This window comes from Drechmeria coniospora, chromosome 03 (genome assembly GCF_001625195.1).
Source record: "Drechmeria coniospora strain ARSEF 6962 chromosome 03, whole genome shotgun sequence".
Taxonomy (NCBI): domain Eukaryota; kingdom Fungi; phylum Ascomycota; class Sordariomycetes; order Hypocreales; family Ophiocordycipitaceae; genus Drechmeria; species Drechmeria coniospora.
In genome coordinates this window covers 8,014,908-8,039,735 of record NC_054391.1, presented here as the reverse complement: position 1 = coordinate 8,039,735, position 24,828 = coordinate 8,014,908, and the positions used below count along the sequence as shown (strand labels likewise).

General features: G+C 27.8%; 1 protein-coding gene across 1 annotated transcript; it reads left to right on the top strand.

The window, feature by feature from the left end:
* Positions 1-8,376: 8,376 nt before the first annotated feature.
* DCS_07890 (Protein prenyltransferase) lies at positions 8,377-10,939 on the top strand (the record flags this gene model as incomplete). The annotated part of the gene is made up of 2 exons (XM_040805173.1): positions 8,377-9,222; positions 9,290-10,939. The coding sequence occupies 2 exons, from the start codon at positions 8,377-8,379 to the stop codon at positions 10,937-10,939; spliced, it is 2,496 nt and encodes an 831-aa protein (XP_040655277.1).
* Positions 10,940-24,828: the final 13,889 nt, after the last annotated feature.

Here is a 24,828-nt window from a genome sequence, read left to right as displayed (position 1 = left end):
GACCCCCTTACTATTAATTTATAAGAGGTATTTACTTAGTACCTTACCTAAGCAATTAGTCTTAATAAGAGTCTTTCTATTTAGGTCCTATTATATTAGGATTAAGTATAACAAAAAGGTATACTTAAGGGATTAAAAGGCTATATTTTCTTTAGGTCCTTAGTAAAATAGTATACTCCTTCCTATAAGGGCTATAAGTAGTTCTATTAGGCTTATAAAATTAGGAATAAATTTATAGTAAAAGTTTATAATACCTAGGAAGCTTTAGATCCCCCTTACCTTAGTAAGTAGTTACTACTTTTAAACTATAGTAATTTTTGCTAGGTTAGGCCTAACCTTAACGCCTACTTAAATAATAAACCTAGGGTATTTAACTTTTATTATTATAAATATATACTTATTAAGATTTAGGTATAGGTCGGCTGCCTAAAGCTACTTAAGGATTTCCCTAACCTTAGTAAGGAATTAGCCTTTAATCCGGAGGTATAGATTAGGATATTATTTAAATAGGCTATAACCTACTCCCTTAATTTATTCTATAATACCCTATTAATATATTTTTAGAATAAAGCTAGTACTTTAGCTAAACTAAAGGGATAAACTAACTATTTAAATAGGCTAAATTGTATATAGAATACTATAAGTAGTTTATCTCTTAGCGCTATATATAACTTATAGAATACTACTTATACGTTTAGTTTAGTAAACTAATATACCTTTAAGAGTAAGTAGAGTATTTCTTTAACTAGTAGGAGTAAGTAGTAATCTTATTATATAATTTTATTTAGGGCCTAATAGTCTATATATAGCCTCTATCCTTTGTTTTCTTTTTTAGTAAGTAGTATTAATACTACTATTATTAATAAGCTTACCTATATTTATTTCTTATTTAGTAGGTTTATAATTTATTTATAGACTTTAAGTAGTTAGTCTTATAGTATATTATATAGTAGGCCCTAGGGTAGCTATAGTATATCTCCCTTATTATTTTATTATAGTTAGATATAGTAGTCCTAGGAGCCTTAGTATAATAGTAGGCCTAAGGCTAATTCCTTATTAAAGAGATTAGTATAATTCTAAAGGGTTACTAAAAGAGTAGGTAGGGCTATTACTATTATATTTATACTTTTAGGTACTTATAGTACTATTTTTTATAGTTTTATTACTATTTCTTATAAGCTTATTACTATTAGTACTTCCTATTACTTTTGTAAAAAGGTTTATACTAATATAAGGTATACTTTTTAAGACTTATTAGGAGGGTAGATATTATTTACTTATATAATTTAGTTACCTATTACCCTAATTATAAGGGTCTAATTTATTATATTTAAGGTAACCTATTAGTATTCTATCTATAGTAGACCTAATATAATATCTTAACTTAGGCCTAGGATAATATATAGGAGTACTAGGCTCTTTTAGCTATTTATATTAATTATTATAGGGTAGGTAAGAGTATTACCTATATTTTACTAAAATATTATAATAGCTATTTAGAGTAGTTATTTTATTAAAAGAGGGATAAGCCTAAGTTATAGGCATTAGGCTATCCTTTTACTAATAGCCCTATAGTAGTTATAGCTACTATTAATTTAAATATTAAGGAATATTATAGAATTTATAAGTATAGTAATAAGAAAGGGTAATTTTGTAATATATATAGGGAGGTGTACCTATATAGACAATAGACCAGTTAACCGTTCGACTAAATAGCCAAACTATCAAAAGATCCGCTAGTATCCGCACTTAGTGCGGGTACTATACCTTACATTTGCTTATAAGGCCTACACGCCTATAGCGCGCCTTACAACTATCCCCTCTCCTAACAATACGGTCCCTCGTATTGCTAGGTACCTTAGTTAGCTAAGGTTAAGGGTCTAACGAATACGAACCCCTAGGTTCTTAGGCAAATAAGCCGCGGCCCGGCTAGCGCGCCTATACCTTCCTTATTCCTATAAGCCTAACGTAAAGCCCGTCGCTATAGAGTTCTTTTTGGTATTATAGTAGCGCTCTAGCTCGAACCTATAACCCTCGCTTATATACATACGTAACCCAGAAGACCTACTAAGTGCGGATACAATTGTAATATATATAGGGAGGTATACCTATATAGACAATAGACCAGTTAACCGTTCGACCAAATAGCCAAACTATCAAAAGATCCGCTAGTATCCGTACTTAGTACGGGTACTGCACCTTACATTCGCTTATAAGGCCTACACGCCTGTAGCGCGCCTTATAAATTTATTTATCCTTAGTATAATCTTTTTAAACTTAGTCTTTTAATTCCCTTAGTTCCTTATAATCCGCTTACCTATAAACCCTTTATACCTTTATATAAGACTTAGCTTAAAGGTATTTTATTTCCTTTTTCTTCTTTAGTCTTTAGTTCCTTACTAATATATTCTTCCCTTTAAGTAGCCTAAATACTTATCCCTAGAGTATATAGGATTATAGTTTATTATAGGTATTATTAAATATAGTAGTCTTTCTCCTTATAGTAAATATATATACTAGCTACTTTATAATTATTTTTCTTTTCCTATATAACCTATTTTACCTACTATTAGGGCCTACCTTAGTTATAGTTATTTTCGTTATCGGTCTAGTTATAGCCGCTCTAGGCCTAGCTATAGCCCTAAAGCCTACTATATTAACCCTTAATATTAGGGTATTGCTATTCTTATTGGATTAGGGGGTTACCCTAGCTATCCTTTAGTTAGGCCTACTTTAATCCTTAATTTTATCCTCTATATATTATAGTTTTATTTTAAATATAATTTATTTATATATATTAACTATCTTATTATAGTTATTTATTATAGTCCCTTACTAAAGGATATAGTCCCTTATTCTCTTAGTTAGCTTAATATAAAGCTTTATAAATTTTACCTTACTAAGTTAATATATCCCTCCTATTAGTATAAGCTTTTCTTTAAAGTATATAAGGAATACTAAGAATAATTTTAATATTCCTTACCTAATATCCTTTAGTTTAATAACTACTAGTTACTAATAGTAGGAGTTACTATAAGCTAATTTAAGGTATATTAGGAATTAAAACGAATTATAACTAATATAGGAGCCTTCCTTAAAGTATATTATAACTTATTACTAAACTTTAGCCGAAAGGTTTTGCTAAATAAAGATCTATTAGTCTTAGGTAGACCTAATAAAGTCCCTATTTACCTAGAGCTTATAGTTTATATAGAACTTTTAGGCTATAAAGGTACTCTTATTACTATTATATAGGTCCCCGACCGGAATTAGTTTATATTTAATACGGGCCTATAGTATACCCAACTTATCCTTAGTCCGTTCCTACTAGGAGTTAATTATTAAGGTATCTATTAGCTAGACCGATAAGTACCCTAGGTCCTACTATACCTATTCTTCTATAGAGCTAAGATTTAAATAGAGTATATTTCTATTTAGGTATATATTTAGCTAAACTTTATATAGACTTTTACTATAAAGTCCTTTATAACTTACTAAAGGTTAATTTCTTTAGGCTTCCCCTTATTTATTTTAACTTATAATAGTTAGGCTTTTCCTTCCTCCTAACCGGTATAAGTAAAGTTTTTTAAATATTATAAAGTTATTAAGTAACTACTCTAGGACTCTTAATAATATTTATTAAAAGACTTAAAGGAGGGAAAACTACTTAGCAACTAGGGCTTTTAGTTATACGTACTTCCTAGTAGGTCCCTTAGTTCCCTCCGTTCTAGTATATCGGGCTAAGCCTAATACCATAACACCTACCTAACTATAACTAGCAGTTACTTATTAATAGTACTACTACTAGCCCGCTTAATTACAGTAGTACTACTACTATACTATTGCAACTAAATATTAATACTAAAATAAGTCTATTAGTTATATATACTAACTGTACAACTTACAGTATAACTTAACTAAAGTATTTAGAGCTATATTAAATATAAGTAAACTATTTAGAGATATATTGGATAGAATTAAATAGAATTCCAATATATATATATTGCACTAATTAAGGTACTACCTCTTAGGTATAAAATAGTCCTACCTTTCCTATATTCTTAAATAGTTAGGATTAAATAAGTATGCAAAATATATATATACTATAAATATATATACGTATATGCATAAGTAAGTACAAGAAATATAATAGTCTTTCTTTTTAAATCGTCCCTTAGTACTACTATTTAACTTATTTAAATCTATATTTCTTACCTAGTTACTAACTAGTATACTTCCTACTATTACTAATAGCCTTAATTAATATCTATTTTGGATAGTCCGTATAACTAAACTTCTATTGCGTACCCTTCTTATTTTACTACTTTATTCCAAGAGGTATTTCCCCTTTTATTTTCAAAACTATTTTAGATATTTAGGTAATAGGATAGTTCTAAAAGCCTTATAGGTCTTAGGGGAAAATAGGAATTATATTAGTTAGGCTTTCTCTATAAAGGTACTACTAATAAATATATAAATAGTTAAGTATATATCTATAAGGATCTTTTTAGTATAATAAATTAAATTAGCTATTATAGGAATTTAAAAAGGGAAAGATTAAGTTTATTTTATTTAGTAAGCTTAAAGAATAACTTTTCTTAAAGCCTACTTATTTCCTTAATTTATAATAGTATTTTTACTATATTCCTCAATAGTACCTACAAGGATAAGTATATCCTATAGTACTTAAATTTTAAGGTTTATATTTTACTTTTATAATAGGATAAGTAGTAAATATAAGTAAATTTATATATAGTAATTCTTCCTTATATAATAAAAGTAAACCCCCTTTTATATTTAGTAATTATATTTTATAGCTAAAATATATTAGGTTTATTTTTTATAAAAAAGTTTATTATTTTTAGTAAAATTAACTTATTACTTATAAAGGTATTTATTTCCCTTAGTAAAATTAGCTTATGAAATATACGTAGGTTTAAATAATATTAACTTACTAAATAGTAATAGTTTTTACCCTTTCTATATAGTAGTTAGTAAGGTAATAAGATAATTAATATATAAGGAACTTAAAATAATTAGTAATAGTACTAACTTAATAAGTAAAGGTAAGGAAATTATTATATAAAAGGTAAAAATTAAATAGTAATATTTAATAAAGGTTATTAAAAAAGGTAGTTTTAAGGTAATTAATTTTAATAACTTTAGGTTAGTTAGGGCTATTTACTTTAAGTAATATACCTTTAAAAATAAAAAGGAACTTTATAAATATAATAATTTAGTAAAACTAAAAAAGTTTCTTAAGGGCTTTTTTAATTTAGTTTAGATTACTATAAATCTTTTTTAAATTTTAAATAATCTTTTAGTATTTAAATTTACTTAATTTCTACTTATACTTAAGTTAAATAGTTAGTATATTTTTAGTCTTTAGTTCTAATTAGCTAAAATTATAGTAAAATTAAGCTTTATTATTACTAATAATAATACCTTTAAGTTTAATTTTAGTTTAAATTTTTAATAACTAAAAGGAGAAAATTTTTAAGTTACTATTAAATAAGGTTAAATATAATATAAGGTAGGTAGTAGGAGCTATAGTAGTAAGAAGTATTAGGTTAAAGGTAAAAGGTAGGGAAGTTTTACTTATTTCTTTAAGCTATTAAAGGTATACCTAAAGTAAAGTAATAATTTTAAGTAAAGCTAAGTTAGAGCTTAAAGTAAAACTACTTAATTATTCTAAGGGTAGTATTAAGTTAAGGCTTTAGGTAATAGCTAAATAAGTAGTATAGTTAGTAGGGCTTAATATTCTATTAGACTTAAGGTTTTAGCTAAATACTTATCTTTAAGGTAGGTTAATAAAGTTTAAAAATAATATTATAATACTAACTAATAGGAAAGTAGTATATATAAAGACTATAAAATTTTTAAACTAAGGAGAAAGAAAAAAAACAATAAGTATAAAAAGGAAGGAGCTATATATATAGGTAGTCTATATATTGTATAATAAAGAGTATATAGTAGGCTAGAAAAAGAGTATAATATATAATATTATTATACTAATAGTACTGCTCTTAGTAATTTAAACTATAGTATAAGGGTAATTAAGCTAATAACTTACTATATAAATACAATTAAGTAAGTAACTTACTATATAGTATAATAGACTAACTACCTAACTTAATAGGCTTATATATATATATACTGTATAATGTAATAAATTGGCTACCTATCTTAATAGGCTTATGTATATATATATTAGTACGGTAATTATAGTCTTAAGGTTATTAAGGTGCGACCTCTTAAGTATAATTAGTCCTATTTCTCCTATACTGTACTTAATAGAATAATTATATTTGTTTATATAATTTAGTACTCCTAAGTTTGCTCTCTTACTTAGTTACTAAATAGTACCCATTCTGCTATTACCTTATAGCGTAATTGATTCCCTGGTCCGTACGATATACTTCTACTACCCCTACCTCCTGTATATACAAATTGCAAGAGTTATTACTAATAGTATTTAGTCGACTACTTAAGCTAATTAATTAGAATACTAATTATTAATTTTCCAAACCGCTACTAGCTATTGCTAGCCTATAGTAATACTATAAGCAATTAAACTATTATATAGCTATATAGTTATAACCTTAATCTATAAAGTTATTAAGGTATTACTATATATATATGAATAGACGTATTTCCCTTATACTTTACTTAGAAACATAATTGTATATATTTGTATTATTTAGCATACCGAAGTTTGTACTCTTATCTAATTACTAACTAGTACCAATTCTGCTATTATTAATAGCGTAATTGATTCTTTAGTCTGTACGGTATACTTCTACTACTCTTACTTATATATAAATTGCAAGAGTTATTTTTAAAGTTCTTTATTAATCAATTTAAGAATTTACTTTGTAATTTAGAAGTATAAAGATTCTTAACAGACTCTTATTAATATTTTATTCTATAATACGCCTAACTTATATACTTAGAGTACTATAGACTAGAAATAGCTATTTTATAATATAGTTTTTATTCTTAACTTTAGTAAGTAGGTTTTATTGCTCCCAAACTAGCAGAAGTCTCTTAAATATCATAAAACTACAAAGTAGTACTTCAATAAAGATTTAAAAGAGTTATTAATATATATATTTAAGGGACTAATATAAGAGTAAATTAGGACCTCCCTTTTCAACAGGCCTTTAAAGTAGGTATATTGCGTCTTTGAATTTTACTATACTTAGCTATAGCCTATATTTGTAATACTTAAATATCAATAGTCATACTTATCTAGTACATTCTTTAAATAGAATACTCTATTTTTATATTATATTATATATATATATATATATATATTAGTTATTTATTTAATTATTACTCAGGTTGTAATACATATTGGAAGGTGTACCTATATTAATAATAAATGTTATGGTATCGGGCTTAGCCCGATATAGGAGAACGGAGGGAACCAAGGGACCCACTAGGAGGAACGCACACAACTAGAAGCCCTAGTTGCTAAGTAGTTTTCCCTCCTTCAAGTCTTTTAATAAACATTATTGAGAGTCCTAGAGCAGTCGCCTAGCGACTCCGTAACAATAAATCAGTTTACTATTTGGCCAAATGGCCAAACTGTTGAAAGATTCGCTAGTATTTGCACTTAGTGCAGGTACTACACCTTACATTTGCTTATAAGGCCTATACGCCTATAGCGCGCCTTACATAAATAGAATTAGTACAGTTCTATTATTACTATTAGTATTATAGTTATATAATTACTAGTAGTAGTTCAAGATAGTGTCCTATTAAAAGTCTTCTTATTTATATAAATACTACTAGTTTTAATACTAATAGTATATACAGTACGGTTATATTTATTACAATATTTAAGTGAATAAATAAGTAATTATAATTATGTTATGTAATATAACTTATGGAAGCTAAAGAATTTATATATAGATATATTAAAAATAGTTTATTATGTTGGGTTCTAATTTTCTGAAATATAATAGATCAATTAATAGTTGGAGAAATAGTCCAGTACTTGTAATATTACCCCTCTGCAAGTACAATGGTTCGATATATTGCAAGTTCTGGTAGGTCTGGCAGCTCTATGAGGTTGGGTTCGGATAGTGCTTTGTGCTACTGGCGTATATAATTACTGGATAACAGGATTGTTCCGAGTCTGGACTGTCGGCAAGGAAGTAAGCGATTCTCAGTTCTTTCTCTCAGCTCCACTGCGGAGACACCAAGTTCTACAAAGCTACCTTCAAAAGCTGTCACATGTCTTTACTTTTTGGGATCGCCTGGTAGTCCCAAGCCATCCCAAGTCCTGCTGCTTTACTTTGCGACAAGCAACAGAATCCTCAAACCTCCCCTTATCGACTTTCCCTTGAGCCCGGGACTGTTTAACATACAATGCCGCAACCGCTGGCCCCTAAAGAAGCGGCACAGTTCCGGACTGTCATCCGCAGCTACGAGGACAAACAGTACAAGCGTGGCCTGAAGACAGCCGACCTTATTCTCAAAAAATTCCCGAAGCATGGAGACACGATGGCCATGAAATCCCTGATCCTCAACGGACAGGGTAAGACAGAGGAGGCATTTGCGCTTGCCAAGGAAGCCCTGACTGTCGATATGAAATCACATATTTGCTGGCATGTGTATGGTTTGCTCTATCGGGCGAACAAAAATTTCGAGGAGGCAATCAAGGCCTATAAATTTGCCCTGAAACTCGAACCCGAATCCCAGCAGATCCAAAGGGATCTTGCCGTTCTCCAGGTCCAGATGCGAGACTATCAAGGATATATCCAGAGTCGCATTTCCATGCTGCAGGCTCGACCACAGGTGCGACAGAGCTGGACTGCTCTTGCTATTGCGCACCACCTTTCGGGAAATCCTTTGGAGGCTGAGAATGTCTTGACTACCTACGAAGGGACCTTGAAAGCCACGCCTTCACGCCATGATCTCGAGCATTCCGAATCCGTGATGTACAAAAACTCGCTGATAGCTGAGCAAGGGGACTATCAGCGCGCCCTGGACCACTTAGATGAAAACGCGAAATATAACCTGGATCGGCTCGCTGTCATGGAGTCCCGGGCCGAGTTTTTGACTAAGCTCGGACGGAAAGAGGAAGCAGCCAAGGCGTACAGGGCGCTACTTGATCGTAATTCGGAGCATCCCGAGTACTATGAGAAGCTTGAGGCCGCCTTGAACATCGACAAAGATGAACCGCAGGCACGAAAAGGAATATACGATGACTATGTTCGGAAGTGTCCTCGTAGTGATGCCCCTAGGCGTCTTCCTCTCGATTTTTTACAAGGTAACGTAGAATCTGGGATCTCATCCAAACCAACCGCTGACCTCGGCCGAAGGAGACGAGTTTAGACATGCTGCGGGAGAATATTTGACCCTAATGCTCAACAAAGGCGTCCCGTCAACCTTTGCTAATCTGAAGCACCTGTACTTGGACCCGGACAAGAGGGAGTCGTTGAGCCACCTTGCTGAGAAGTATTTGCAATCTCAACTCGGTGACCCTTCCAGCAAGGACAAAGGTGATGGGGCAGCGCTCTATTTTCTTGCGCAGCACTACAACAATTACCTCAGCCGAGACCTCGGGAAGGCCATGGAATTTATTGAAATGGCCATTCAGAAGGATCCAAAGAGTGTTGACTTTCACCAAACCAAGGCCAGAATATTGAAGCATGGAGGCAATCTGGCAAAAGCAGCTGAAACGATGGATAATGCTCGGAAGCTAGATTTGAAGGACCGTTATATAAACAGCAAGGCCGCCAAGTATCAACTGCGCAACGATGAGAACGACAAAGCTCTTAAGACCGTGGGTCTTTTTACTCGGACTGAGACAGTAGGGGGGCCGCTTGCGGACCTCTTAGATATGCAGTGCATTTGGTACCTGACTGAGGATGCCGAGGCATATGCAAGACATGGAAACTTCGGCATGGCCCTAAAGCGTCTGCATGCTGTCAGAAACATATTCGATGTCTGGCAAGAGGATCAATTTGACTTCCACAGCTTTTCTCTCAGAAAAGGTCAAACCCGGGCATACGTTGATATGATGCGATGGGAGGATCATGTGCGCGACCACCCATTCTATGCAAGAGCTGCCCTGGACGCCATTTCAGTTTACCTCGAGTTGGCTGACAATGTTTCTATCGATGGAACTATCGGCGACTGTGGAGGTGGTGAGGGTGCACTGGCCAAGAAGAGAGCTGCGAAAAGGGCAAAGAAGGAACTGCAGCGTTTAGAACGCCAGGCGGCTGAGAGGCATGCCAAGCAAGATCCCAACAAGGGCAGCTCGACTGGAGAAGCAAAGGATGACGACCCATTGGGTCTTATGCTGGTGGCGACGACAGACCCCCTTGGTGAAGCGATGAAGTTCCTCGGGCCCCTGCTGCAGGCATGTCCGAAAAGCATTGAGGCCCAAGTTGCCGGATGCGAGGTTTACTTGCGACGAAGTAAGCTCCTATCCGCTGAGCATCATACCCGGATAGCAAACATGACGATGCTAATGTTGGCAGGGAAATACGTCCTGGCCCTTCGCTGTCTCAATGTCGCATTCTCCCTTGACGCCGACTTCCCCAAGTTACACGAGCAGGTGGTGGCCTTCCAAAATATGCTCACAACAACGGACATGGCGGTGCAGATTGTTGACGTCCTGAAAGCCGAATTCAAGGCGATGGGTGAATCGAAGGGTTTAGGGAAGTATATTGAGGAGTTCAAGGCCAGACATATATCCAGTCCACGACACTTGCTTGCTTCTATTTCAGCAAGGAGAAGCCTTGGCGATGATAAAGCAGAGTGGGATGATGAGGTTATCAACTTGCTTACCTTGGACAGTGTGACCTTAAGCGATGCCGAAGAAATGCTGAAAGCTCTAAAGCGCTGGAGCAGTACGAAAGTTATCGACTTTATTAGGACGGCATTAATGAAATGGCCAGATGCCACAAGACTGGCTTTATAGACTTGGTAAGAGTCGAAGCAATAATTAGATTATGCTATTTAATAAAATTCACAACAGTAGAACTAGATAAGTATAAGCTCATAGCCTAGTGCATGTACTGAGATAGCTACTGTATTTCAAAAGATATATTTAGTAGGTTAATAGTATTAGGTAAAATAAAGTCTATTATCTACTTATAAATTAAATAGTTACTAGTAAAGGAATACAAGGTATTTCAATAGCCTTAGCTGCCTATAATAATTAATATATGAAGTAAATTAACCTTTTTTAAGCTTTCCTTAATAAACTAAAAGTGTTAATTAGTCTTAATAAGATAAATAGCTTAGCTAAGCTACTAGCTAAGCTAGGTTATAACTTAATAGTTAATAAAGGTATTCTTCTTAAAAAAGTACCTTATAGCTTAAAATAAAGACTTAAGGAATAGGAAGAATTACTTTCTAAATACTAATAAGGTAGTAGTATTAATTATAGTTAGTTGTTATAGTATCGGGCTTAGCCCGATATAGGAGAACGGAGGGAACTAAAGGACCTACTAGGAAGAACGCATATAACTAGAAGCCCTAGTTGCTAAGTAGTTTTCCCTTCTTTAAGTCTTTTAATAAATATTAAGAGCCCTAGAGTAATTGCCTAGTAACTCCGTAATATTAGTTTGTAATATTATTCTCCTTCTTTCTAATCTTGTCCTTAAGATCTTTTAAATAATAGGTATAACCCTTTATATAGTTTTATTAGTTCTATACCTTTTGTTATAGCTTAATTATATTTAGTTTCTATATTTTTATTATAGAATTACTAGGTAACTACTTTAGGGCTCTTAATAATATTTATTAAAAGACTTAAAGGAGGGAAAAGTACTTAGTAACTAAAGTATTTAGTTATATATATGTATATATTCTTAGTAGGTCCTTTAGTTCCCTTTATTTTCCTATATTAGGCTAGGCCTAATACTATAATATACTATCTTACTCTACTTATTTAAAGTAAAGTCTATTTATAATAATAACTAAATTACTCTTCCTTAGGCTAGCCTTCCTTATTATTATAGCTCCTAAAAAAATTCTTTAGGTATTTATTAAGTACTTAAAGTATTTAATCTCCTTCCTACTTTATCCTTTCCTTAGGGGTTTACTAATTACTTAAGGTAACTAGCTTTACCTTACTTTATTCCTTCCTTAGGTATTTATTAAGTATCTAAAGTACTTAGTCTTATTTTATTTTTCCCTTTTATTACTTTTATTATATTACCCTTTTTATTTCCTTCTTATTATACTTTATTATTATTCTTTTTTTAAACTATTATACTTACTTATTTTTTAAATCCTTATTATATAATTTTTATTATTAACTTTTTTATTACCTCCTATTGTACTTACTTTTCTATTATTATTATTCCTTTCTTATAAGGTAGGTTAGTATTTCCTTATTAAGATTATTCTATATATTCTTTACGTAGTTAGTTAATAAACTAATATTAATAAGAATTATTAATTTCTTTCTAATTATTATAATTCCTTCCTTATAGGGTAAATTACTATTTCTTATTATACTTATTATCCTATATAAAAGGTATTATTAATACTTTTAACCTCCTTATTAGGAATTTATTGTTATGGTATCGGGCTTAGCCCGATATAGGAGAACGAAGGGAACCAAGGGACCCACTAGGAGGAACGCACACAACTAGAAGCCCTAGTTGCCAAGTAGTTTTCCTATCCTTTAAGTCTTTTAATAAACATTATTAAGAGTCCTAGAGCAGTCGCCTAGCGACTCCGTAACATTTATTTACTTGTTTCTTACTATTAATATTATATTTACTACTATAAGTACTTCCCCCCCCCCTTTAGATATAGTTTAGGCCTATATTATAGGTATTATATTAATAAGTTAGATTGTTATTATACCTTAGGTAAATTTTTAGTAAATAGTAATTCCTTTAAGAAGGAGTTTATTCCTTTAAAGGAGGTATAGGAAATATACCTCCCTTATATTAATTACCTTATTACTAGTAGTTATAGTAATTATATATTAAGCTATAGTATTATTTACTATATATATATGTATTAAATATATTTAAGTACTATATTTATTTACTATATACCCTTAGCTATATTATACTTTATATAACCTTTATACTTATACTTAGTATAATATTTATATTTTAGTTAAGGCCTACCCTAAGGTTAGATTTTTATTAAGTACTTATATTATCCTTTTACTTAAATTTCTAGCCTTAGGCTAAGTTTAAGCTTATACTTTAGCCTTAGCCGAAATAAAGCCTACCCTTATACGTTCTACTTATACCTTTACCCTTATATTAGGTATTATCTCCCCTCTTAATACCTTTAATAATAATAACCTAAACTATACCCTTATTATTACTATTAATATTTTAACCCTCTTTTAAGTTAGTAGCCGTTTAAGTACTATACTAAGTATATAGCTTAGTATATTTATTTAGGGTATAACCTAAGCCCTAATAAGTATTTAGAGTAATATATATAGCCTTACCTACTATTAATAGGTATAGGAAGATATTAGTATTAAGTTAGTAACTACCTTAACTAAAATATACTATAATATTTATAAGTTATATAAGTCTTATATAAGTAATTTTCCCTTAATATATTATTCTATCCCCTTTACTCTTTATATTACCTATAATACTAATAAGTTATACCTATTTTATATAAATAATATATTTTTATTATACTATTTTATTACTCCTACCCGTTATATTATTTATAATAATAATAAGTTATACCTATTTTATTACTCCTACCCCTTATATTACTTAATACTTTAGTTTTATACCTTTTACCTTCTTAACTATATTCTACCTTTACCTAAGTACTATAATAAATAGTTTTAAGACCCTCTTTAAGAAAAATACTAAAAAGAATAAAAATAAAAATAAAAATAAAAAGGATTTAAAGAAATCCAATAAGTTTAAGTAATATAATTAGTATATATCTATATCCTAAGGTAATTATAGTAATAGTTTACCTATAGTAATATTAGGTTAGGTCCTTATTAAGGCTACTTTAGGGTTAGTTTTTTCCTTTAAGGTATTTATAATTTTATATTTTATTTTATAGCTTACTTATACTTTACTATTTATATATAGATATTCTTATTACTATATAAATTCCTTTAGGGCTTTTATTTATATAAGGGCCTTTATTAATTCTTAAGTTAATTATTTATAGCCTTACTACTTTATAAGGGTATTATATTTTCCCCCTTAGCCTTAGGGCCCCTTTATTATTAAAATATATTTAACTTAATATCCCTTTTATAAAGTATTATATTTATTTTAAATTAATAATAGGCCAAACTTTAAATTTTATACTACCTAACTAAATAGAATATTATTTACTACTCTTTTAATAAGGTTAATATAAAAGGTAGGGTATAAGCCCTAAGAAATATTTAGTATTACTATAAGTAGTATTAATACTATTAGTACTATAAACTTAAAAGCTATTTAGTTTAGCTTTTTATATAGCCTATTAGTTTTAATATATTTAAGATTTAGCTAAACCTTATTACCTACCTAAAATCTTTTTATTAAGTAACCTAAAGCTATAGCTAATTTATATAGGTATTATTATATAAAGGTAATAAGTATTTAATTTTTAATCCTTCCCGTAAGTATTATAGGAATATAATTACTTTTCCTTTTAGTATTATTATATTTACTTAGTTATCCTTTACTTTAGGTATTATATTAATTTTATAGCTTAGTAATAACTTATTTAGGCTAACTCCTATAACTAAAAACTCCTTATTACTTGTAGTAAGTTAATAAGTAATTAGGCAAGCCAGTTAGTTAAATTACTCAAATAAAATTAAAATCTATAGGGTAGCTTAAATTTTTTAATTTATCCTTATTACGAGGCTAACTGGTAGGAAGGCAGTATGCACAAAGACTGTATAATTTTCAAACTAAGGAGGAAGAAAAGAGACAGAAAACAATAAGGGCGGAGAGGAAGGGCCTATATACCCAGACGGTCCGCGCGTTACGTAATGGAGGGTGTAGGGTAGGCTAGGAAGAGAGTACGATATACGATATCGTCACAATCCTTTTAGTACTTTTATTTATTTAAAGGTAATATAAAGTTAATATGAATTATTTAATTCCTATAAGAAAGTATAGAAATATTAAAAACCTATTAAATTAGTTTAATTTTTAGTTTATTATAATTTAAGTAGGAAAACCCTTAAATTATTACTATTATGTCTTAAACTATTTTATATAAGCTTTTATACTTATTATAGTTATTGCCTTTAGTTAAATAAACTTAAAGAAGTAGTTTATAATTACTATTAGGAATTACTAGTCCTTTTTATTTTATATTAATAGGTTAGTTATAAAGTTAATTAATATTTACTTTTAGTATTAGTTTAGTAAAGGAATTAATTATAAAAGTCCTTATTTCTATAAATAGCTTTTATAGCTTTAGTAGTAATAATAATTCTAAATATATTATACTATATTTTATAATATATTATCTTAGTAAAAGTCCTATTAAAGTACTTACAATATTTTATTTTAACTAAAGTAGCCTAATATAGGTAATTTATATACTTATTATATTATTTTTATTATTAATAGTTCTTAGGCTAATAGCTATAGGTATCCCTTATAGTATATTATACTATAGGTATTAACTATATAGTTAGCAGTTTATTTTCTTAATTATACTTTTACTAGGAATTTCTATATACTTATTATAACTACTTATTGTTAAACTTTATATATAATCTTGTTTTATAATACTTAGTCCTATAGTTCCTATAGGTAGGGTTTTAAAAAGAATAATTAATTAATTAGTATATTTTATGGGAATAGTATTTCCCTTTTTATTTATCGTTATACTCTTAGGAACAGTTAAGATATATTAATAGCTCTTTGTTCCCCTTTTATCTTTAAATAGGCCCGGCTTATTCTTATATTTATAGTATATTTATAATTACTATATTCTAGGTATTAGGTCCTTTTTATATAGGTTAGCCCTTAAATACTTTCTATAATATGGAAATTATTACTAAGAGAAGTATTTATCTTAAGTATAGTATATATTTTTTATTTTATTCGTAATATAAAAATATATTTAGTTATTATACTTATAAACTTAATCTTATACTATAATAAGTAATTAAAGTTTATAAGGACTTCTACCTATTATACCTATTACTTTAATATTTCCTATAGTTTAGTATAATATTTAAGGTTTTTATAATTTATAAAATTATAAATAGTTCTATAATATTTATAGATTTACTAACTATATATAAAGATAGTTAATAACTATTAGGAGTTCCTTATTATAGATTATATAGTTCTTTTATACTAATATAAGTTTAGTTAAGTAATAGGCTATTAACTATAGGATCCCTTTATTATTAATCTATAAAAGGTATCCGCTTAGTACCTTATTTAAGTAATTAGTCTTAACTATAGTCGTCTTATTTAGGTCCTATTATATTAGGATTAGGTATAATAAAAAAGTATACTCAAGGAATTAAAAGGCTATATTTTCTTTTAGTTCTTAGTAAAATAGTATACTTTCTCTATAAAAGCTATAAGTAGTTCTATAAGGCTTATAAAATTAGGAATAAATGTATAGTAAAAGTTTATAAACCCTAGAAAGCTTTAGACTCCTCTTACCTTAGTAGGTAGTTACTATTAAAATATTAGTATTTATATTAGTAAGACTACCTAAATAGAATACTATCCTATTAGTACTAGTACTACTAGTACGGATACTATACTATACTATAAGTATTAGTAAGTATATTAAGTTAACTAATAATATATAATATACTACTTTTCTAAACTATAACTCGGAGCAATATATAGTAGTAGTACTACTAACTAACTTACTACTATAATATAACCTATATAGGTAGTAGCTAGTTAACTATTAGAGCTAATTAATTAGAATAATAATTACTACTCTCCTAATTACTACTAGTACTTACTAGCCTATAATACTATTATAAGCCGGATTACCTAATTATTATATAATAGAATTAGCTAACCTAATAACTAAAATAAGCTATTTAACCTTATAATAAAAGTAGTTAACTAAAGTATAACTAAAATAGCTATCTAATTATATAATAGTTTTAGCTATTAAGCTATAGTATAATAAAGCCTCTAATCTATAATAAAATCTCTAATTAAGCTTTATTAGGGATTATTCTATAGATATAAATAGCTATTTTGTTCCTATACTATAACTAAAAGAAATAATTATATTTATTTATATAATTTAGTACTACTAATTATATACTTTTGCCTAGTTACCAACTAGCTCCCCTTATTACTATTACTAATAGTATAATTAATTAATAGTTTATATAATACACTTTTATTATTCCCTCCTCTTATACATTAATTATAAAAGTTACTATTCTTAAATTACTATCATTTTTACTAGGTTTAGCCTAACCTTAATATACTTAAATAATAAATCCGAAGTATTTAACTTTTATTATTATAAATATATACTTATTAAGATTAAGGTATAGGCTAGCTACTTAAAGCTACTTAAGGATTTCCTTAACTTTAGTAAGGTAGTTAGGCTTTAATCCGGAGGTATAAATTAAAATATTATTTAAGTAGGCTATAACTTATTTTCTTAATTTATTCTATAATACCCTATTAATATACTATTAAAAGGAAGCTAGTACTTTAACTAGTCTAAAGGGGTAAACTAACTATTTAAATAAGGTAAATTATATATAGAATACTATAAGTAGTTTATTTCCTAGTACTATATATATTTTATAAAATACTACTTATATATTTAGTTTAGTAAATTAGTATACTTTAATGAGTAAGTAAAGTATTTCTTTAACTAATAGGAATAAGTAATAATCCTATTATATAATTTTATTTAAGGCTTAATAGTCTATATATAGTTATTATTCTTTATTTTCTTTCTTAATAAGTAGTATTAGTATTATTATAGCTAATAAAGTTACTTATATTTATTCCTTATTTAGTAGTTCTATGATTTATTTATAAACTTTAAGTAGTTAGTCTTGTAGTATATTATATAGTAGGCCTTAGGGTAGTTATAGTATTTCTCCCTTATTATTTTATTATAGTTAGATATAGTAGTCCTAGGAGCCTTAGTATAGTAGTAGGCCTAAGGCCTATTTTTTATTAAAGAAATCTATATAGTTTTAAAGAGTAACTAAAAGTATTGGTAAAACTATTACTATTATAGTTATACTTTTAAGTACATATAGTATTGTTTTTTATAATTTTATTACTATTTCTTATAGGCTTATTACTATTAGTACTTCCTATTACTTATATAAAAAGGTTTATATTAGTATAAGATATACCTCCTAAGACTTATAGGGAGAATAAATATTATTTACTTATATAATTTAGTTACCTACTACCCTAATTATAAGGGTTTAATTTATTGTATTTAAGGTAACTCCTATTATAGAGTTACTAAGTAATTGCTTTAGGGTATTTAATAATATTTATTAAAAGACTTAAAGAAAGGAAAACTACTTAGTAACTAGGGCTTTTAGTTATATACGTTCTTTTTAGTAAGTCCTTTAGTTTACTTTGTTCTCCTATATCGGGTTAAGCCTAATACTATAATAACCCCTTAGTATTTTATTTATAGTAGGCTTAGTGTAGTATTTCGACTTAGGCTTAGGATAATATATAAGAGGATTAAGCTCTCTTAACTATTTATATTAATTATTATTTAAATTATATTAGTTATTATAAAGTTAGTAAGGGTATTACCTATATTCTATTGGGATATTATAATAACTATTTAAAGTAATTATTTTATTAAAAAAGGAATAAGCTTAATTTATAGGTATTAAGCTATTCTTTTACTAATAGCCTTATAGTAATTATAACTATTATTAATTTAAATATTAAGGAATCTTATAGAATTTATAAGTATAATAATAAGAAAATGTAGTTTATTTATTTTTAGTATAATATTTTTAAATTTATTTTCCTAATTCCCTTAGTTTTTTATAATTTATTTACCTATAAACTCTTTATACCTTTATATAAAACTTAGCTTAAAGATATTATTTCTTTCTTTCTTTAGTTTTTAATTCCTTATTAATATATTCTTCCCCTTAAGTAACTTAAATACTTATTCTTAGTATATATAGGATTATTAGTTATTATAAGTATTATTAAATATAGTAGCCTCCCTTTTTATAGTAAATATATATACTAACTATTTTATATATTTTTTTCTTTTTATATAACCTATTTTACTTACTATTAAGGCCTACCTTAGCTTTAGTTTAATTTTATTATTAATTAGGTTATAGCTACTTTAGGCCTAGCTATAGCCCTAAAGCCTATTATATTAACCCTTAATATTAAGGTATTACTATTCTTATTAAGTTAAAAGGCTACTTTAATTATCCTTTAGTTAAACTTACTTTAGTTTTTAAATTTATTCTTTATATATTATAATTCTATTTTAAATATAATTTATTTATATATATTAACTACTTTATTATAGTTATTTATAGTAGTTCCTTACTAAAGGATATAATTCCTTATTCTTTTAGTTAACTTAATATAAAGCTTTATAAGTTTTACTTTACTAAGTTAATATATCCCTTTTACTAATATAAGCTTTTCTTTAAAGTATATAAGGAATATTAAGAATAATTTTAATACCCTTTACTTAATATCCTTTAGTTTAATAACTACTAATTACTAGTAATAGGAGTTACTATAAGCCGATTTAAGGTATACTAGGAATAAAAATAAGTTATAATTAATATAAGTATTTTCTTTAAAGTATATTATAACTTATTATTAAACTTTAGCTAAAAAGGGTTTACTAAATAAAAATCTATTAGTTTTAGGTAGACTTAATAAAATCCTTATTTACCTAAAGCTTATAGTTTATATATATTAAGGAGTTATTAGGCAACTGCTCTAGGGCTCTTAATAATATTTATTAAAAGACTTAAAGGAGGGAAAACTACTTAATAACTAGGGCTTTTAGTTATATATATTCCTTTTAGTAGGTCCCTTAGTTCCCTTCGTTCTCCTATATTAGGCTAAGCCCAATACTATAATATACTGTCTTGCTCTACTTATTTAAAGTAAAGTCTATCTATAGCTATAGCTAAACTACTCTTCCTTAGGCTAGCTTTCTAATTTATAGCTTCCCCTAAAACTTTTTTTTAGGTATTTATTAGGTACTTAATATATATAGTTTCCTCCCTATATTATCCCCTATTAGGAGTATACTAATTACTTAGGGTAACTAAGTCTACTTTATTTTAGCCTTTCTTTAGGTACTCCTTAGGTACCTAAGGCACTTAGTATTACTTTACTTTTCCCCCTTATTACTCCCTTTATATTAACCTTTTTATTCCCTTCCTATTATACTTTATTATTCTTTTTTCCTTTAATTATTATACCTATTTATTTCTTTAGCTTCTTACTATATAATTTATTATTAATTTCTTTACTGCCTCTTACTATACTTACTCCTTTATTACTATTATTCCTTTCTGTAAGGTAGGTTATTGCTTTCTTATTAAAGCTATTATTTAGGCTATTAGTTAATAAGCTAGTATTAATAGGAATTATTAATCTTACTCTTACTATTATTACTCCTCCCTTATAGAGGATTTATTTACCCTTTTTATTACTATTATTACTATTATTATATTTACTACTATAAGTACTTTCCTTCCTCCCCCTAAATATAGTTTAGGCCTATATTATGGTTATTATACTAATAAGTTAGACTATTATTGCGCCTTAGGTAACTTTTTGGTAGAGGGCAATTCTTCTAATAAGGAGTTTACTCCTTTAGAGGAGGTATAGGGAATATACCTCCCTTATATTAATTATCTTATTGCTAATAGCTATAATAACTATATACTGGGCCGTAGTACTAGTTATTATATATATATATATATATATATATACTAAATATATTTAGGTACTATATTTATTTACTATATACCCTTAGCTATATTATACTTTATGCAACCTTTGTACTTACGCTTAGTATAATGTTTATATTTTAGCTAAGGCCTGCTCTAAGGTTAGATCTATACTAAGTGCTTATACTATCCTCTTACTTAAATTTCTAGCCTTAGGCCGGATTTAGGCCTATATTTTAGCTCTAGCTAAGATAGAGCCTACCCTTATATACTTTACTTATACTCTTGCTCTTATACTAAGTATTATCTTTCCTATTACTATTACTAATAATAATAACCTAAACTATACCCTTATCCTTACCGCTAATGCCTTAACCCTAACTTAGGCTAATAGCTATATTAGTAGTATATAGCTTAGTATATTTACTTAGGGTGTAGCTTAGGCCCTAACGGGTATTTAGAATAATATATAGTCTTACCTACTTTTGGTAGGTATAGGAAAGCATTAGTATTAAGTTAGTAGCTACCTTAGCTAAAATATACTATAATATCTATAAGTTATATAAGTCTTATATAGATAGTTCCCCCTTATTATATTATCCTACCCCCTTTACCCCCTATATTACCTATAATAATAGTAGGTTATACCTATCTTATATAGGTAATATAACTTTATTATACTGCCCTATTGCCTTTACCCCTTATATTGCCTATATTACTTAGTGCCTTTATTTTATACCCTTACTCCATTTAGTTATATTCCGCTCTTACTTAAGTACTATAATAAATAGTTTTAAGACCCTCCCTAAGGAGAATACTAAGGAAAATAAAAATAAAAATAAGGGTAAGAAGGGTTTAGAGGAGACTAATAAGTCTAAGTAATATAGTTATTATATATTTATAGTAGTATTAGGTTAGGTCCCTATTAGAATTACTTTAAGGCTAGTTTTTTCCTTTAATATATTTAAAATTCTATATTTTATCTTATAGCTTATTTATACTTTACTATTTATATAGGGACCCCCCTATTACTATATAAATTCCTTTAGAGCTTCTATTTATATAAGGGCCTCTATTAGTTCTTAGGTTAGCTATTTATAATCTAGTTATTTTATATAGGTATTATATTATCCTCCTTAGCCTTAGGCCCCCCTTATTACTAGAATATATTTAATTTAGTATTCCTTTTATAAAGTACTATTCTTATCCTAAACTAATAGTAGGCTTAGTTTTAAATCCTATACTACCTAACTAGGTAAGGGGTTATTTACTACCTTCTTAATAAGGTCTATATAGAAGGTAGGGTATAAGCCCTAAGGAATATTTAGTATTACTATAAGTAATATTAGTACTATTAGTATTATAAACTTAAAAGCTACTTAGTTTAGCTTCCTATATAGCCTATTTAGTTTTAATATACCTAAGGCTAAGCTAAACCTTATTACCTACCTAGAACTTTTCTATTAGGTAACCTAAAGCTATTACTAACTTATATAAGTATTATTATATAAAAGCAATAGCTATTTATATAATTTCTATTCCTTCCCTTAGGTATTATAAGAATATAATAGCCCTCCCTTCTAGTATTATTATACTTACTTTATTATCCTTTACTTTAGGTATTATATTAATTTTATAGCCTAATAATAGCTTATTTAGGCTAACTCCTATAACTAAAGACTTCCTATTATTTAGGGTAAGCTAATAGGTAGGTAGGTAGGCTAGTTAGTTAAATTACTTAAATAAGATTAGGATCTATAGGGTAGCTTAAATTTCTTAATTTACCCTCTTTATACCCCTATCTATTTAGAGGTAGTATAAAGTTAATAGGAGTTATTCTATACCTATAAGGGAGTATAGGGATATTTAGAACTTACTAAGCTAATTTAATCCCTAATCTATTATAATTTAAGTAGGGAAACCCCTAAATTGCTACTAATAGGTCTTATACTATTCTATACAAGCCTTTATACTTATTATAATTATTACCTTTAGTTAGATAAACTTAAAAAGGTAGTCTATAATAATTATTAAAAATTAGGGGTCTTTATTATTTTATATTAATAAATTAGTTATAAAGTTAATTAATATCTACTTTTAATATTAGTTTAGTAAGGGGATTAGTTATAAGAGTTCCTATTTCTATAAATAGCTCTTATAGCTTTAGTAGTAGTAATAATTATAAATATACTATACTATATTTTATAATATACTATTTTAATAAAAGTCCTATTAAAGTACCTAAAATATTTTATTTTAACTAAAGTAACCTAATATAGGCAATTTATATACCTATTGTATTATTTATATTATAAGTAGTTTTTAGGCTAGTAACTATAAGTATTCCCTATAGTATATTATACTATAGGTACTAATAATATAGTTAGCTATTTATTTTCTTAATTATATTTTTACTAGGAATTTCTATATACCTATTATAACTACTTATTGTTAGACTTTATATATTATATTATTTTATAATACCTAATCCTATAATTCCTATAGGTAGGGTTTTAGAAAGAGTAGTTAGTTAGTTAGTATATCTTATAGAAATAGTATCTCCCTTTCGATTTATTCCTATACTACTAAGGGTAGTAGGAATATATTAGTAGCTTTTTATCCCCCTTCTATCTCTAGATATACTTAGTTTATTCTTATATCTATAGCCGTTATATCTTAAGCGCTTAGTACTTTATAGCTAACCTAGGTCTAATCTATCCTTATATTTATAATTACTATATTCTAGGCGTTAGGGCCTTTTTGTATAGGTTAGCCTTTAGGCGCTTCCTATAGTATAGGGATTAATACTAGCTAAAGTATTTATTTTAGGTATAGTATATCCTCCTTATTTTATTCCTAATATAAAAGTATATTTAGCTATTATACTTATAAGCCCGGTCTATACTATAGTAAGTAATTAAAGTTTATAAGGACTTCTACCTATTATACTTATTATATTCTAATATCTTCTATAGTTTAATAAAGTATTTAAGGTTCTTATAGTTTATTAATATAATAAATAGTTCTATAACGCCTTATAGGTTTACTAACTATACCTTAAGGTAGTTAAAACCTACTAAAAGTTCCTTATTATAGATTATATAATTTCTTTTTATTAGTATAAGTTTAGTTAAGTAGTAGGCTATTAGCTATAGGACCCCCTTACTATTAATTTATAAAAGGCATCCGCCTAGTACCTTACCTAAATAGTTAGTCTTAACTAAAGTCTTCTTATTTAGGTCCTATTATACTAGGATTAGGTATAATAAAAAGGTATACTTAAGGGATTAAAAGGCTATATTTTCTTTAGGTCCTTAGTAAAATAGTATACCTTTCCCTATAAGGGCTATAAGTAGTTCTATAAGGCTTATAAAATTAAAAATAAATTTATAATAAAAGTTTATAAAACTTAGGAAGCTTTAGATCCCTTTTACCTTAGTAGGTAGTTAATACTCTTAAATTATAGTAATTTTTACTAGATTAGGCCTAACCTTAATACCTACTTAAATAATAAACCCTAGGTATTTAACTTTTATTATTATAAATATATACTTATTAAGATTAAGGTATAGGCCGGCTACCTAATGCTGCTTAAGGATTTCCCTAACCTTAGTAAGGTAATTAGCCTTTAATCTAAAGGTATAGATTAAGATATTATTTAAGTAGGCTATAACTTATTCCCTTAATTTATTTTATAATACCCTATTAATATATCTTTAGAATAAAGCTAGTACTTTAGCTAGACTAAAGGGGTAGACTAACTATTTAAATAGGCTAAATTATATACAGAATACTATAAGTAGTTTATCTCCTAGCGCTCTATATAACTTATAAAAAGCTACCTATACGTTTAGTTTAGTAAACTAATATACTCCTAAGAATAAGTAAAGTATTTCTTTAACTAATAGGAGTAAGTAGTAATCCTATTATATAATTTTATTTAGGGCCTAATAGTTTATATATAGCCT